Below are 15,572 nucleotides of genomic sequence, written 5' to 3'. Positions count from 1 at the left end.
CTTTAAATGGTCAGTGTTATCTGAGTTCAGTACACCCAGATTTTGTGTGGAAAACCCCCCGTTTTCTGGAAGAACAGGCTGGACTAGAGAAGAAGCTTGTGTAGGAGAAGGTGGTGCTGCAGGGATGTGAAGGTTATATGTTCTACTTGTATGTGCCATCATCTAATTTGGCTTGAACTTTAACTCAAGATACTGGATAGTCTGAGTGCTGTCCCCAGTTCTTTGGTCTGAATTTGACAGTCCTGCACAACAAGCAATTTGAATCACCCATCAATCTCTTAACTCAGATGTCTTAGTAGACTGTAGCACTGTACAAAGGGATCTCCACACGTCCCAGACCAAGTGGCTCAGAGTCATGTTTGAGATGAAAAAGGTGAGGTCTGCCTACATGTGGATGTCTATAGGTGAGCTAACCTGACCTAAAATCCCTTTACAGTCTCATGAAAATTTTCATATGGGCTTAAGAGGACACAGTACAAACCAGCAGAAACAGAAGTGATTCAGCAACCCTACGTGCACAGAAACCATCTGTGGTTAAAGCAGCCCGTGAGCTGCAAATTATCGGGGACTGAAAAGTATTTACAATACTTATGATGTATTGGTGGTACTATATGCGTGGTCACGCTCAGACCAAGTACTGGATTAAGTGAACCTTTGGTCTAAATCGCTGTAGCTGTGATTTTGTTTGTTTGCAGTATTTTTATAGAACTAGCCAGCGGAATAAGAGCATGATATTCATCATATATTGACAGAGAAAGTGTCAGATCAACTAATCTGTTCTGTAAAAAAGAACCTACTGAATTTCATCATTCTCCTAAAACAGCATCCAAATTTGGTCTTGAATGTATTAAGCACTGAAGAGTCAACTGCTTTCTTGCTAGTTGACTTCGGTCATTGATCATTTTCCCTGGTAGAAATTTAGAAGTGCTCCTAATATGAGTTAGTCTGATGCTAACTGCTAGACATTGATTCTTTTTAGGTCTTTTATGAGATTAAGAAGAAATACCTCTTCTTTTGGTAGACTAGTGATTGACTTAGTTTCAATAAAAAATAAATACTCACAAAACATTAAGTGATGTGTGTGGTTATGGCCAAGGGCTTTTTTGTGGTGATTGATAGCCACAACTAACTCTGAGTATGTAGACTACCTAAGGTACCAGAAAATGATAGCTGTGCCAGTACAGAACAGAGCTGGAGCTAATTAAATACAGGCCTGGGAAAGGGGCTTACGAGCATCTCCATCATGTGCTTATCCTGCAGCTGGCAGCCCAGCGAGTTTGTTCCGTACTTCCTTGTGCTGCCCCATGCAGAAATGCACGCAACGAGCAATGGGGAAGCAACCAGGGACAATGCGTGAACCTGAGGCTTTTACCACGCAGTGTTGGCACTAACAGGGTTTTGATAAGAACAAGCTTGCGGTGAAACCACCCTTACGTGTTTACCTTCTTGCTGCTTTCAGAGTACCAGACAGAGTCCCAACCGTTACGCCCGTGTGAACTTCAGAGGGAAAAGGCTTTTTCAGGAGGAGAAACCTACGTCCCTCAGTGCTCAGAAGATGGCCAGTTCAGGTAACTTGTCCCTACTATTATTCTGCTGTTACCCAGCATGACCTTTCATTACTAATGAAAGCTTTAGCATCAGTTTTGAAGAGCCTCCGTATCGGTGGACTGGAGGGTGAGGGGTGCAGGAGACCGAAGGGACTTCATTGAGCAGATCCAGCCTCTCCTCAATGAATTCCATGTTGGTGGAAATAATCTCTGGGTTAAGAAGTCAATCTAATATTAATAGGCTAATCTTGGCAGCATTACTTGCATGGTAAATACTTGGTGCAGGTTGTTGTGTAATGCAGCCGCTGTCTTTCTACTCATGCTTATGGGCGTGTGGTCTGCGATCAGCATGCCAGCTGGCACAGCTGAGCCAAGTTGACTTGGAGGAGTTATCCACCCTGCTGTAAGTGGCACAGTTGGGTTTCCTTCTAAAGGCAGTAAAGGAACTAAAAAGCACATGGAGAACAGTGATTTAGAAAGCAGCATGTTGCGTGAAGATGCAAGAAGTTAATGAATTAAAGCTGAGACTGAGGGGGAGTGCAAATTGTAATACTTTCTACTATTATCTATTGTTGCCTAGGGTGGGGGACCTTGACCATTCTAGATTTGACTTAGAAAAGGTCTCAAAATGTATGGTAAATCTCAAATCAGGATTCTGTCCAAACTACTTGCTTCCTGAATGACTTCAAGTCACTTATCTGTAATTCTTGAAGACTTCAGAAAATTGCTAGAATTAAGAGCTCCCATCAGGTAGACCCAGATGATTTAGAGGCACCAAAACCACGGCCCTTTCTGATTCCACTATTTGCAGTATTAAAGTACTTGAACTTGCTTGCCTTGCTTTATGTTTCTGTTTATGTCCCATACTGACTGAGGACTCTGTCACTAGCAAAATAAAATATGTTACTTGTGTTCTCCTTTAGGACAGTTCAGTGCAGTAGGAATGGTCTTTCCTGTTGGTGTGTGGATGAGAATGGCATTGAGGTACCTGGAAGCAAACAGAATGGATATCCCATGTCTTGTAAGTCACAAGTTTCTGTTTGTGTTCAGATTGGGTTTAAATCTGCATTTGATCTGCTGAGATCAGGCATAGATTAGCCCTGGACTTTGATGGTAATTTGTGGGGTAATTTGATGCTAGTTTGTGGTAATTTGCTGGGTCTTTCTAGTGGAAGTTCTGGAGTTTCTTTGGAGCTGATCATGGAAACCTGATACACCTGGATGGTCTGTATCCATGAAGATCACAGTAATGTAAATCACTAATGCAGGATCACCTTAGTGTATTGGCTTTTGAGGTGGAGGGCTTCATCCCCATCCATGGTGGATTTCTGTGGATTTCATGACGTCAAGTCCATCAATGTCTTAAGAAAACTCAGCTATTATCTAAAAATAAATGATTCAATGCCCAACAAGTACCTTCCTCTAACAGTGCCCCTCTCTGATACTACAGGCTTGTCCTTTTGCCAGCTGCAAAAGCAGAGGATTTTGGTGAGTCGATACATCAATAGCAGCAGCATCTCCTACGTCCCTCAGTGCTTGGATTCAGGAGCTTTTGATGCAGTGCAGTGTGACACAGAGCTGGGACAGTGCTGGTGTGTAGATCCAGAAGGAATGGAGATTTATGGCACCAGGCAGAGAGGAAAGCCAACGCGGTGTAAGTAATATTCAACAAAACAGTGGGTTTTGTAGTGCAGGAAGATTTGGTGTGAATGAAAGGTGGTAGATCAGGAGCCTGGACACTGCAGCCTACGCTTACCCTGTAGAAGTATAGATGCTTAACTGAGGCATTTAAGTCCGTGTTTCATAGAATCATAGAGTATCTCAGGTTGGAAAGAGGCCCGTAAGGATCATCAAGTCCAACTCCCTACTTCTCATAAAGAGAATACAAGGCACCTAGGTGTCCATGTTCAATATAATGAATCTAACCCCCTTCCAAACCAGGGGTGTCTATTCAGCTGTTCGTGGGAAGTTAAAACACCAATAAACATTAACTTTTTTTCCTGTCAGGTCCGGGGAACTGTGAGATCCGAGACCGTCGCATTCTGCATGGGTTTGGGGAGAAGAGCCCACCACAGTGCTCGGCAGATGGAGAGTTCCTGCCTGTCCAGTGCAAGCTTGTCAACACTACAGATATGATGTTTTTTGATCTCATTCATAGTTATAACAGGTAAGAGTGTAGGCTTCTGAAACAGGGAGGCAATCCTGCATGTCTCTTCAAGTCAGTGTCTTGCTGCATTTTTTTTCCACATGAAGCCCTTCTGTGACCCCATATGATGTTATTTTCTGTTAGTGGATGGACCAAGTAAAAATCTTTTTTTCTTCTGAATTACATTTTCTCATTTAGAAAGGACTGATATTCCATCCCTGCAGTCTGATCAGTATGTCCTCACATAGCAGTAGATACCTTATTGCAATCTCCACTTGGAAAAGTACCCAGGGCTACCTTTCAGATGATAGACACAAAACAGCAAATGAGAAAATGTGGAAGGAAGAGAGGAATTCAGATATATACGTGACGTAGGAAAGATGATTCCGCACGGGAGATGAAAACAGATGGACAGACGGACAAGTGGCAACATGCCAAGAGCAAGTTCCACATGACAGTGGGAAATTCCCGTCCGTTTAGGCAGTGCCAGGGTTGCTCTCACAGGTGAACCAGCAAGTGATGAACGGGTGTGCTGACAAACGGACTGGGTTTGGGTGGTTGGAGCAGGCTGGGGAAGACTTCAAAACTCTGGATCAAATGCTTGTCCGTGGGAGCAAGAAGCCGTTGTCCTGTGGAGGAGCTGGGAATTAATGCTCAGATGGAGAAATAAGGGGTGGGCAAGGGCAACTGCAAGGAGAGGAGGTTGGGGTTTTTTTGTGAAGATGTTCAGACCCTCTAGAGGAAACTTCTGGTCTCTCGTGAAGTGCCGTTATCTTGGCATCTCAGTCAACGCATTTCTCCGGTGGAGGGCAGCGGAGTAAATGTAATGTCTCGTTCTGACTTGGCTCTGTAGAAGCAAAGGCATTTTACTGTAAATGTCAGTTTTGCTGGTCTGAGGGTTTTCTTTTTTAATTTAAGCAAAACTGAAAGGCAGGCCCAAATACACAGTGCAAAGTTGTCAGAGCTTCAGGAGAGGTTATTTTGGCAAGAGCAAAATAATCTGGCTGTTTTGTTTGTTGGCCTATGGAGTGTAGAAATTCTAAAAGAGCAATTACAGAGGAGAAAGCAATGCTTTAAAATACCATTTTTTTTTTCTCCCATTGAGAGATTTGTCTGCAAAGGCCTGCAAGATTGGGTTTTTCTTGTGTTCATATCATGTAATTAATCACAGCAGGATCATTTCACTCCCAGCTGTCTACCTTTCTAATTATGGCATTGACTTAACCCATTACCATCATATCTGAGTATCTCTGGTCATTAATAGATTTATTTTCACACTATTCCTGCCTGAAATGTCATTATCCTGTCCCATAAACAGGAGGCCAGAATACAGAGTTGAAAGGATGAGTTCCACAGCAAAGGACTATAGCAGAACAGGGGTTTAAACTCATATTTTATGTTCATGTAGAACCAGTGAAGCAACTTTCTTTGGTTCCACAGAATGATTTTTGAAATCTAAACATGTCACACTAACTCCCTTCCCAAATTGTTTCCTTACACCTTCTTAAATATTCCAGAATAAATCAGTATGTTAAAAAAAATAAAATATGGAGAAATTCAGGGGCTTAGAGTTTCTTAAGAGGAACACTTTTGTAAAGAAAGATGAACCAAAATTTTCTACCTTACCCTGGTGACTTTGCCACTGTTAACTTATTTTATACGGACTGTGCCCAGGTCCTAATTGGATGGGCAGCCATATAGAAGGCCCTATAGCAGACTGGGGAGAAAGATCAAAAAATCAAAAGTCGAGAGGGATCTTTTTACTTTCTTGCTATAATTTTCATCAGACTGAAGACCTTGTCTCAGCTCACTGGAGGTTCTGCCCTATTATGTATTATATCGTTGGCAGTAGGAAAAAAAAACAACAAAACTTGATTTGATTTTCTTCCTCTGTTTCTGAATAGTCAATGAGAAAGGCAGCTATAACTTGAGCTGCACATATGAAATGTAGAAGGTTTTACTTGCAAACCTGCTTTTGAAGGTCAGTAATGAATTATCTTTGCTGGAAGCCAAGACCAGAGAGAGTTGGAAGAAAAGATCAACAACCTCACATTTATTTACTTTCCCATATTTTTGTGTGAAGCATTCTTGTTGAAACACATGGATACACTATAAATTTATCCGTAACTTAAATATAGTCATCTTTGCTTCAGCCATTTTTTTGGACTAGGTCTGATAGATGAGGTACTCTGTATTATCACTTCTCATCTCGGGGGCTGTGATTAAAAGAGGCTGAGAAAAGACAAAAAAGCAGCAGGAAGTGAGTTTTCCAAGTAAGGTGAGCAAAGTTCTGTCCTCTTGTGTGTGTGGGCCTAATTTATACCTGTTTGTACTTTATTTAGCTGTAGTCTCACCTTGGAACAAAAATAACCAGAGTGACAGGATACGACTACGCATCTGCCCCATATAAAAGCAGTATAATTATGCATGTGACTTCTTAACGTCGAGGATGAAAGAAAGCAGCATGCAGAATTTTTTCATCGCATCCTGTTTCACTTAGCTAGACGTTGAGATGCTGAGGCGATGAGCTCCAAGGACATGAGCAGTGCAGAGGTCTGCCTTTGAATATAGGGGCATTGTTCTCCTAAGAAGAGAAAAGATCATATTGCTGATTGGGCAGTGGCCAGTGTATGATATTTTAGGGGAGCAGAAAGCTCTTGAAATGTCCCAGGCCATTTATATCCATGTTTACATAGAAGACCTTGGCAAGATGGTATTTAGCTGTTTATATCTTAAATTACATTGTTTTAGTACTGACAGAAGTCCCTTTGTGCCCTGAGTATGACATTTTGATTGTTTTTAGCATGCCAGTGTCAGCAACGGAGCAGGATTTAATGATCCAAAGTGGAGGGAATCTGTAGGCTTTTAATTTGAAGACGTGGGAGAGTGCCAGAGCGGAGCAGCACCAGGCAGGGATGTGCGAGCTCTGAGACAGGAGCACTGCTGGTTAATGCTGGGACAACCTCACGGTTACCAGCCCCTTCCTCTGCCAGGGGTTGGTGTTGCTTCATGCATTCCCCCAGCTAGTGCTTTGACGTGCTGAGGAAGCAGTGACATCTTCGGCTCTCCTGGCAAGAGGTGGCAGAGCTCTCGGGCAGACTCTTGAAGGTAGCAAAGGGCTCTTACTTCACTCCTCTTGCCCGACTGCCCAGACGACGCCAGCTCTGAGCCAGACAAGCGTTTCGCTGCGTTTCTCTGCAGACTGCACGTGCTGGAGCAGCTCTGGAGGGTGGCACTGGAGTTGAGGCTGGTCATGGTCCCACTTTCACAGGATTGCTGTGAACTGCTTTGGCACGTTAACCTTTTTCCCAGTTGATCAGGGCCTAGTCCGCCATCACTCTTACTGCTAAGTGTCCTTCCTTAGTAAAAACCTGCTTTGACCGTCTAATTCTAATGTCTTGAGCAGAAAATTCCACTTCCCTGGTGTTAGATTTTTTCCCCAAATAAGCCGCGTGCAGCTGGGACACCAGACCTTTATCGTATTTCAGGGTAAGGGTATGTGTCTGTAAAATAATACAACTGCTTTGGAACTTGGCAAAATTGTTTTGCTGGTCATAGAAGTCCAGTCTAGAAAAACTTATCTTCTGTTTGAGTCTAGAAAAACTTATCTTCTGTTTGCTTGTAGAAACCCTAGAGTGTCTGTCAGTTAAGATCACATTTATTATGTTTTTTCCAACTCTGACCTTATTAAGTTTCCTTCCTAAATCATTGCTTTGCTGGAATCTGGTTGTCATCACTCGTGGAATATTATACTGGAAACTAGCATGTCTTTGATCTCCAGAAGTAAGAGTCAATCTTACTTGTACTATGTTAAAACCTCTTTCTCCTTAATCTGTTGAGCCATGCTCTCAAAGTGAAAAAGATTAATGAGGTTTTTATCAGATTTTGTGCTTAATTCAGTGCAGAAGGTGTATATAGCATGCAGGGAAGGGGAAACAACCTGTTTGTTTAGGCACTCTGCCATCTTGTGCAGATTTGTGGAAGGAGCTAATGAACAGGTGTTGTAATAACATGAAGCCAACGTCCGTCTATTTTACACTCTTTGACAGGCTTTCAAAGATGAGAATAGAATTGAAAATGAGTGTCAGATGCTGGGTGCCTGCTTAGGAAGGGTCAGAAATCTGTCTGAAGGGAGATGTTACTGTCCTGTGTTTTGCCCTTAAAAAATGTCACTTAGGAGACTTGTTAGCCTGCCGAAACACCGATTTGGAGCATGTCAGAGTCTGGTTGCCACAAGGAGACCGAAGGGTTGTGTAACGGCTTTGTGCTGTGCAGACATCCTTGCTGTACAAATTCGGGAGGGAAACACAGATGCTTCTTTGTTGTTGACGCCCTTCATAGGAGTCTGCTTTTGCTTCCAGGCTCCCAGAGGCTTTCCAAACGTTCAGCTCCTTGCGGGAGACGTTCCCGGAGGTGTCTGGGTACTGTTACTGCACGGACAGCCTGGGCAGAGAGTTAGCAGACACTGGTAAGTACTCTCCAGCAGCTGATCCTTTAACTTGAGCAGCTTCGAATTCCCAAGGGAAAGGGACAAATAACAAGTATCAGTCTCCAGCTTCATTTGGGACTTCAATTTCATTCTTACAAGAGGTAAGACCACTGTGGCCAGTGTAGTGCCCATGGGAAAGATGACCTCACTGGTGAAATCCCACTCTTAGGAGCAGTGCTTCAGTCGGCAGCACGTGGAGCTGCTGCCTGGGAGCTAATTCTGACCTTTCTGGGGTGGTGGGATAAGATTTCTGAATGCCCAACCTCTGCCCACACTAGAAAGCTGCATTGTATTCGATGAGTCCAATTAACAAATGTGGGGGAATATACAGGTCCTGAAGAACAAACTATGTTCTTCTTGCTTAGATAGAATCATGGAATGGTTTGGGTTGGAAGGGACCTTTAAGATCATCTGGTCCAAATCACCTGCCTCGAGCAGGGACATCAGATGGTCCTTTCTTTTCTTTCATAGCCTCAGGATAATTTTTAAGCATGTTAATAGTTGATGGGACATTTTGCAAGAAATAATGTTTTTTCCAAGGAAGAGGAATGAAGAGGTGGAGGACTTTCAGCTCCTCTTCCTTAGATATTGTGGGTTTAAAAAAAAAAAAAAAAAAATCTGGGAAAAATGCAGAGCACGATAGCTTCAAATTTAGATAGTAGATGAGAACTTCAACATTCAGTTCCCAGAAGGGTGAGAACTTCTCAAAAAATTTGTGCACTCAGGGAAATTACTGCACATCTTTTCATTTACTTAAGGTATACAACCAAAATGTTTAGGAATTGGTTTTTGGAAACATTGGTTCCCAAAAACATTAGATGTTCTACCAGAAACTGAACCTAACAAAACCACAGCATGGTGCCTGTTACTGGATGTTCCTCCTGCTCATTTTGGTAGATGTCAAGGCATAAAGCTAATGCCTGGGCACTCAGCAGTGGGTTATATGGTGCGGTGCATTAGGGTTATGCGGTATAAGTTCACATTTGTTTTCTTTTTCCCGATAGGTTTCCAATTCTGCTACTCTGGTGTAAAGCAGATGACTTCTGTCTTACAACCAGGCTTTGTGCTTAAAAGTCTCTCTTTCCCAGGCTTGGAACTGCTGCTCGATGAAGTTTATGACACAATTTTCTCTGCGCTGAAGCCTGCCCGCACGTTCACGGAGACCAGCATATACCGGATCCTGCAGAGGCGGTTTCTGGGGGTTCAGCTAGCTACCTCTGGCAGGTTCAGATGTAAGTAGCACCCACGTGATGCCCTGCCGTGAGGCAACAGTTTTGGAGCTTATATGTGACAGCTGCCTTTGGGGAGAGTTGTTCTAGGAGTCTCTTGCAGTAAAAGCATATAATATCACAGTTTCAGTGCAAGAATCAAGGTCTCTGGATTGTCCATTCTCACTGGTAGATTGTACCTGTCCTCTGATCAGCGCTTTCCCACATACTTGAAGTTTGCATTAGTTGAAAACTGATGAACTCTCTGTGTGTCTTTCCCTGAGATTATGGAGATGGATCTGATGATTTATTAAATTAAAAGCCTGAGAAAATGCTCCCTAATTTATATTGCTACACTCAGAAATAGGAAGGATCTCACATTGGCCACAACCCACTCAATCCCCTGGAGTTTGTAGTGCTTTAGCCAGCCAGGCTGAACTCGTGGATCTGCCCTTGGGTCCATTCCCTTGCTGTCGGGGCAGGCAAATGGGGAGACAACTCTGCAGGACAGGAGGTCAAGTACCTCCTCCTCTCTCCTACATCAGAGCCCACGAGAATTGCCTTGGCTGGGGAGAGTTTGAACCCCCTGATGTGATGCTTCATCCTCCCATCCAAATTCCTGTGATGCCACTGTCTGACCCTTGCTAAGGAGTTGCATTACCAGAGATATTAAGCAGATACTGACATAAGTCTTCCAGCCACATGGTTTTTCTATTTCTGGGACAAGCTGATCATTCTGAGGAGTCTGGAAAGCATCTTCCCTCTTCCACTGCACACTGTTGTCGAGTAAACTCTGACTGTAGCTGGGGATGCAGCGGCTGTCAGCAAAGATGAAGCTGTAACAGCCACAAGATGGAGATGTGACCACATTCATCAGCCGCTGAGGAGGACTGCTTTGGTGACTTACCCAGATCTCACACTGCCACCTGATGCCACACGCATTAGGAAAGTTGTCAGACTTCCTTGATGAACAGGTCACTCTGATGTGATGCTCATGCTGCGTCAACCTGGTAGCTGTGTGTAGCTGGAAAGCTCTTGAAAGTGAGAAAAGTTTAGGCTGTAGGATTGCAGGTTTATGTAAACAAACGAAATTTCTGTTGGAAGGGTGGAGTCTAGTATTGGAGAGATGATAGCTCAGGAAATTTGCTTTATGGATTTTTGGCTTCTCTGCCATTAAGGCCAGTTTGACAGGAATAAGGTCTTCAGATCCCTACGGAGGGAAATTACAAGAAGTGGGTGGTCCCAGACCAAACCTCCACAGTCAGGTGCAGCTCTTTTTGCAGGAGCAATACTTTGTTCTCACCAGAAACATTGATGCTTATCTGTGTCTTGGTCTTCCAAGCTGCACATCTGTCCCTGTTGACCAGCTTTAAATTTACATTAAGGGCCAGAGCTCACCTAGCCTCCAGCATGGCTCCCGGTAGATGCTGCTACTCTGCCTACCCTTGGCTATGGCTGAAAACTGTGTTGAGGTTTTATTTTCTGTTTAGTTTTCAGAAATCATACCTACAGCAGAAAGCCCTGGGACCAATTCTCCAGGGAAGAAGAGGACGGAGAATTTGCATTTTGGGCTGATACTTGAAGTTTCACTGAAAACAGTCAAGAAATTAAATTTTATTTTTTCTTTTCCCTCCAAATAGGCAAACATCAAGCAGAGATGTCTCTGAAACTTTAAGCTTTCCCTCCTTAACACATACTGTTTTTCTTCCAGGCCCCTCTAAGTGTGAGGTTGAGCGGTACGCAGCCCTGCGTTACCAGCATGCCTACGTGCCGTCTTGTGATACTGATGGGGGCTACGCGCCCGTGCAGTGTCAGCCAGGAGGACAGTGCTGGTGTGTGGACACCCAGGGGCAAGAGGTCCAGGGCACAAAGAGACGAGGCCAACCCCCTGCCTGTGGTATGTACGTGGTTTGGAAAAGGGAAAATGAGCACATCCCTCAGCGCCTGTAGAAAGAAACCTGAAGGACAAGTTGCTTTCTTGGCTGTGACAGATCTGGTGTTCAAAAACTGAGATCCAAAATCCTCCCTGGGGTTAAAAGCCATATTCTAATAAATTATTAAATATCATATTCCTTTTATTTTCCTTTATGAGCTTTCTTTAGCCTTTTAGTTTTGCACACAGCAAGGCTTTTCTTTGCAGCTATGGTATCTGTCTCTTGACTCTAGGAGCTGGGGCATTAAGTCAGAATATTTGGGATAATATAAGGAAGCCAGTGATGGTGGTTTTGTGTTTTACCTCCTTCCTTTGGTGAAACGCTGTGGAATTTCTAAGGCATCTTTTCTCCTGAGCATTTTTTCCCATCTCTGTCACTGCATATTTGGCCACGAAAACTGCCAAATCCATTTAAAACCCCCAAACAATTCGGAAAAGTTATAAGAGTTTGGGCTTTGAGAGATTTCATTAAGAATACACCATCAAATCGGTGCCCCAAATGGAAATGACAGCAGAAATGTCAAAGGGCCAGTGGGGAAGACAAGAGTTAAAAACCTTCACTCCAAAGCGCACTACCTAAATATTCAGGATTGCGCTGGAGGGCTGGGGCACAGGGTCTTAACCCAGGGGCGCCTTCGGGGAAGGTAATTGCTGTCTGCCAGACGCAGTCTTACCGCGCAGATAAAGGAGGAACCTACCCTGGGTGTCACGCTCCGAGTCGCTCCGAGTGCTCTGGGCACGGGCAGGCTCACTGTGAAATGAAACTGTTAGCATGCCTCCGAGGCTGATCACCAAGGATATTGCAAGGGAACCTCCGAGAGGCCTCGCCATATGTTGGGATCGGTTGTTTTCTCTTTGAATGTGCTTTGCTGAGCCCTCCTGATAATTTTTTTTCTTTTTTTCTTTTTTTCTTTTTTTTTTTTTTTTTGAAGGGGGGCAATGACTTGAGGCTGCTTGCAGCTTTTATTGACGGACTCAGGAAATTTAAGCAGGGAAAAATTTTTGCAGAGGTTTTGCAGACTAACTCCCAAGAAGGTATTTTGTGAGGATATAGTTGCAGTCTGTGTTCAGACAGCTACATGCCATGTGCGTGTCTCTAGTTCTGCTCTGTTTTATTTCTCTTTGGCTCTCACACTCAGCAGCGTGAACACTGGAGGATGCAGAGACGTAGGTGTGAGTAGCATGTTGGTTACTCGTGTGACCAGACGGTCCTGATAAAGACATTCTCCTTTTCAGACTTTTACAGTAAATTCACCCCAGCAGTGATTTTCTGTTTATTCCTTCTCACTCTGTTTTCATTTGATTCAACGGTGGGTAGGAGAGGAGAGCGTTTAAAGACCGTGATCCTACATTTGTTTCATATTAGCATACTTGCAGGATTGTGGCTTACACTAATTTATTGGTCCCCAGAGGAATGTTCTTCATCCCTCTTACCAAGAGCCAACACTGAAAACAGAAGGGGCCCATCCTACAGCAAATGCCTTTACAAAGGAACCACTGTGAGGGACCCTGAGCCCCTGCCAGAAACTGCGGAGCAGGACAAGGGTGCGAAAGGAGCAGTGAGAAAGATGCTGTTCACAGAGCCTCAGATTACTTGCTAATCTATTTTAGGAGCTTTTAAGATTTCCAGCTTTTATCCTTACTACTAACAGGATTCACGACTGCTTTATCATATTGCCTGAATGTGGAATAAATGGGGATGGGGCAGGCAGCCCAAGGGAGGCCATGCTGGAGCAGACCAAAGCTGTGTATCCACCATCCTGTCCCCTACAGGGACAGCAGCGGTGCTTAGGGGGAAAGCGTGAGAAACATGGGAAATGCATATAGCTTCCATGTATCTTCCCTGTTGCCTGCTCGGAGACCCCAGACTGGAGGCTGAACCCAATCATTGTGTTCAGCAGTCCCATATGGAGTCATCTTCCCGGGATTTGCCTAATTGCTCTTTAACCTTTTATCCTTCCTAGCATCCTCTGGCAATAATTTTCATGATCTAATTATGTGCTTCTCTACCATTCTAATTCCTGTACTGTAAGAAATACTGAATAATAACCATCTATTGTGAATGACGTGGAGAATTCTGGTTTCTAAAAACTTTTATCATATTTTTTTTGTCCAAACTGAATAGTCTCTGCAACTGCAAAAGCTGTTCTGTCCCCAAAATATTTTTGCATTCCTTCTCTGCAGTTCTGCTACTTTCCAAGGACAGGTAACTGTGTGGCACATGATTCAAGTGGCTGCTGAGATCCAGTCAGTGCCATAACCATCCTGTGTGGTTTGTTCTCAGTGTCTTTATATCTACCAAGTCTTTCCTTTTTTATGTCTTTTGAGCCTTAAGCTGACATTTTCAGAGGTTCTTCTTCAGTGATGTGTTGCATCCTAACTTGAAGCGATTGTTCATTGTATGAACGTGCAGATGGGGCTGGATGCCAACACACCTGTGACAAAGCTTGGCCCAGGGTATTTTCAAACCTCTTGTAATGAATGCTTCACTATGAAACCGATGATCTAGGTAGGAAGCCTCCATAAAATCTTTGTTAGTGGGCATTGTTTAAAATAATTTTCTGTTTTTCTGCAGTCTACTTCTTTCTTAGGTTCACATATTGTGCCTGGATCATCAGAGGTTTGCATTACAAGCTGGCATCCTACCAGAGAGTTAAAGTATTTTGAAAAGATTTTATTCTTTCTTTCAGCCATAGTAAAAGGAATGAGAATTTACATTGGGAAACATTAGAATCAGAAAAAGCCCACAGAGCAGACAATGCAGATGTGGTGAAGGAATGTTTCCTTTTACTTTGTGTCTTGACTGGAAAATTTTATCTATAGAACATATTCAACAACAGTTCAAATTTCCTTATCAATGTGGGTGATGCACAGTTGAGGAACTAGAGACAGGTTAAACTACTTTTATGTTGTTTCTGCTGAGATTCCTTGAAAAATAGCCATAGAGTTACAGGGTATGGAGGTTCCAAAATTTGCATATTTTTTTTTTTTTTTAAACCTTTTTTCCAGGTGAAGAACAAGGGTGCATCTCTGAGAGGCGACGGGCCTTGTCAAGGATCTTTTATGGCCCTGCTGGGTACTTCAGTCCATCCGATTTGTTTTCCACACCAGATATGCAGTCAGAGAAAACAACTGGCTTCTCAAGACCCTGCCCTCCCTCCTTCAAGGAGCTGTTTCTGGACTCCGGATTGTCATCCCCAGTTGCACAAAGCCTATATGCCAGCCAGATTCCCGGGCTAGAAGCCACCCTTAGTGAAGCCATCACGGGGATGTTCCCCTCCAGGGAACTGGCTCAAGTGGCACTGCAATTTACTGCCAATCCAAAGCGTTTCCAAGAAAACCTCTTTGGAGGAAGGTTCTTGAAGAATTTGATCCAGTTTAACTTCACAGGGGCACTTGGCACTAGTGGGAAATACAGCATTGGCCAGTTTTTCCCACAGGAGGATGTGGCAGAGAGGGATAATGGCCAAGGCCTTCTGGAATCAGCTGAGGCGTTTTCATTGGATATATCAACGGGGAGCTCCATTTTGAGTAAACCTCTTGTAGGCAGCTTTGGCCGCACAGTGACTCTACAGGACAATCAGAATATGATGAAATTCCTTTCCTCTGTCTTGGAACTGCCAGAGTTCTTTGCTTTTCTTCAACAAGTAATTTCTGTCCCCAAAAGTGTTGCTGAAGATTTAGGTGAAGTGGTGAAACTAGCATTGGGATCCAAAGACTGTGGTGAGGAGCCAAGGTCCCTGTTTGTTCCAACATGCACCAAGGAGGGGAGGTATGAGGAAGTTCAGTGCTATGCAGGAGAGTGCTGGTGTTTGGACTCTTCAGGTAAGGAAGTTCCAGGCTCAAGAGTTCAAGGCAGACATCCAAGGTGTCCCACTGATTGTGAGAAGCAGAGGAGAAACCTGCAAAACTTGAAGCAAAGCCTGCCTGCAGGATCAGATCTTTTTATTCCCTCTTGTACTGAGGATGGGGACTTTCTGCCACTCCAGTGTTATGGGACAAATTGCTTCTGCGTCGATTTGAATGGCAAAACTATACCAGGAATACAGGGAAAAGCTGGAAAGCCAATGCAGTGTAAGTCCTAGGGACTGGGAATTTAAAGACGTTCCCTTATTGTGTTGCAATTTCATGATTCTTGCTTCATATCTGAGTATATCTAGAAAGATATGGATGATGTATACAAACAATATTGTCCTCTAACAGGAAAGCAAGTCAGCCCTACAGCTGCAGAGGAATAGTGGGAAATACAG

The 15,572-nt window shown here is 43.7% G+C and overlaps 1 protein-coding gene across 1 annotated transcript in view; it reads left to right on the top strand.

The window, feature by feature from the left end:
• TG (thyroglobulin) overlaps positions 1-15,572 on the top strand; it is a 170,703-nt gene that overhangs the window by 8,940 nt on the left and 146,191 nt on the right. The window contains exons 3-10 of the mRNA XM_075743291.1: positions 1,460-1,568; positions 2,471-2,568; positions 2,997-3,200; positions 3,554-3,713; positions 8,054-8,160; positions 9,270-9,413; positions 11,101-11,286; positions 14,332-15,396. Coding sequence (XP_075599406.1) covers positions 1,460-1,568; positions 2,471-2,568; positions 2,997-3,200; positions 3,554-3,713; positions 8,054-8,160; positions 9,270-9,413; positions 11,101-11,286; positions 14,332-15,396 — 2,073 coding nt within the window. The remainder of the gene's footprint in view (positions 1-1,459; positions 1,569-2,470; positions 2,569-2,996; positions 3,201-3,553; positions 3,714-8,053; positions 8,161-9,269; positions 9,414-11,100; positions 11,287-14,331; positions 15,397-15,572) is intronic.

The sequence above is a fragment of the Balearica regulorum genome, chromosome 2, assembly GCF_011004875.1.
Source record: "Balearica regulorum gibbericeps isolate bBalReg1 chromosome 2, bBalReg1.pri, whole genome shotgun sequence".
NCBI classification, from domain to species: Eukaryota; Metazoa; Chordata; class Aves; order Gruiformes; family Gruidae; genus Balearica; species Balearica regulorum.
The sequence above is the reverse complement of the archived record's forward strand: the minus strand, read 5'-3'. Positions and strand labels throughout refer to the sequence as shown.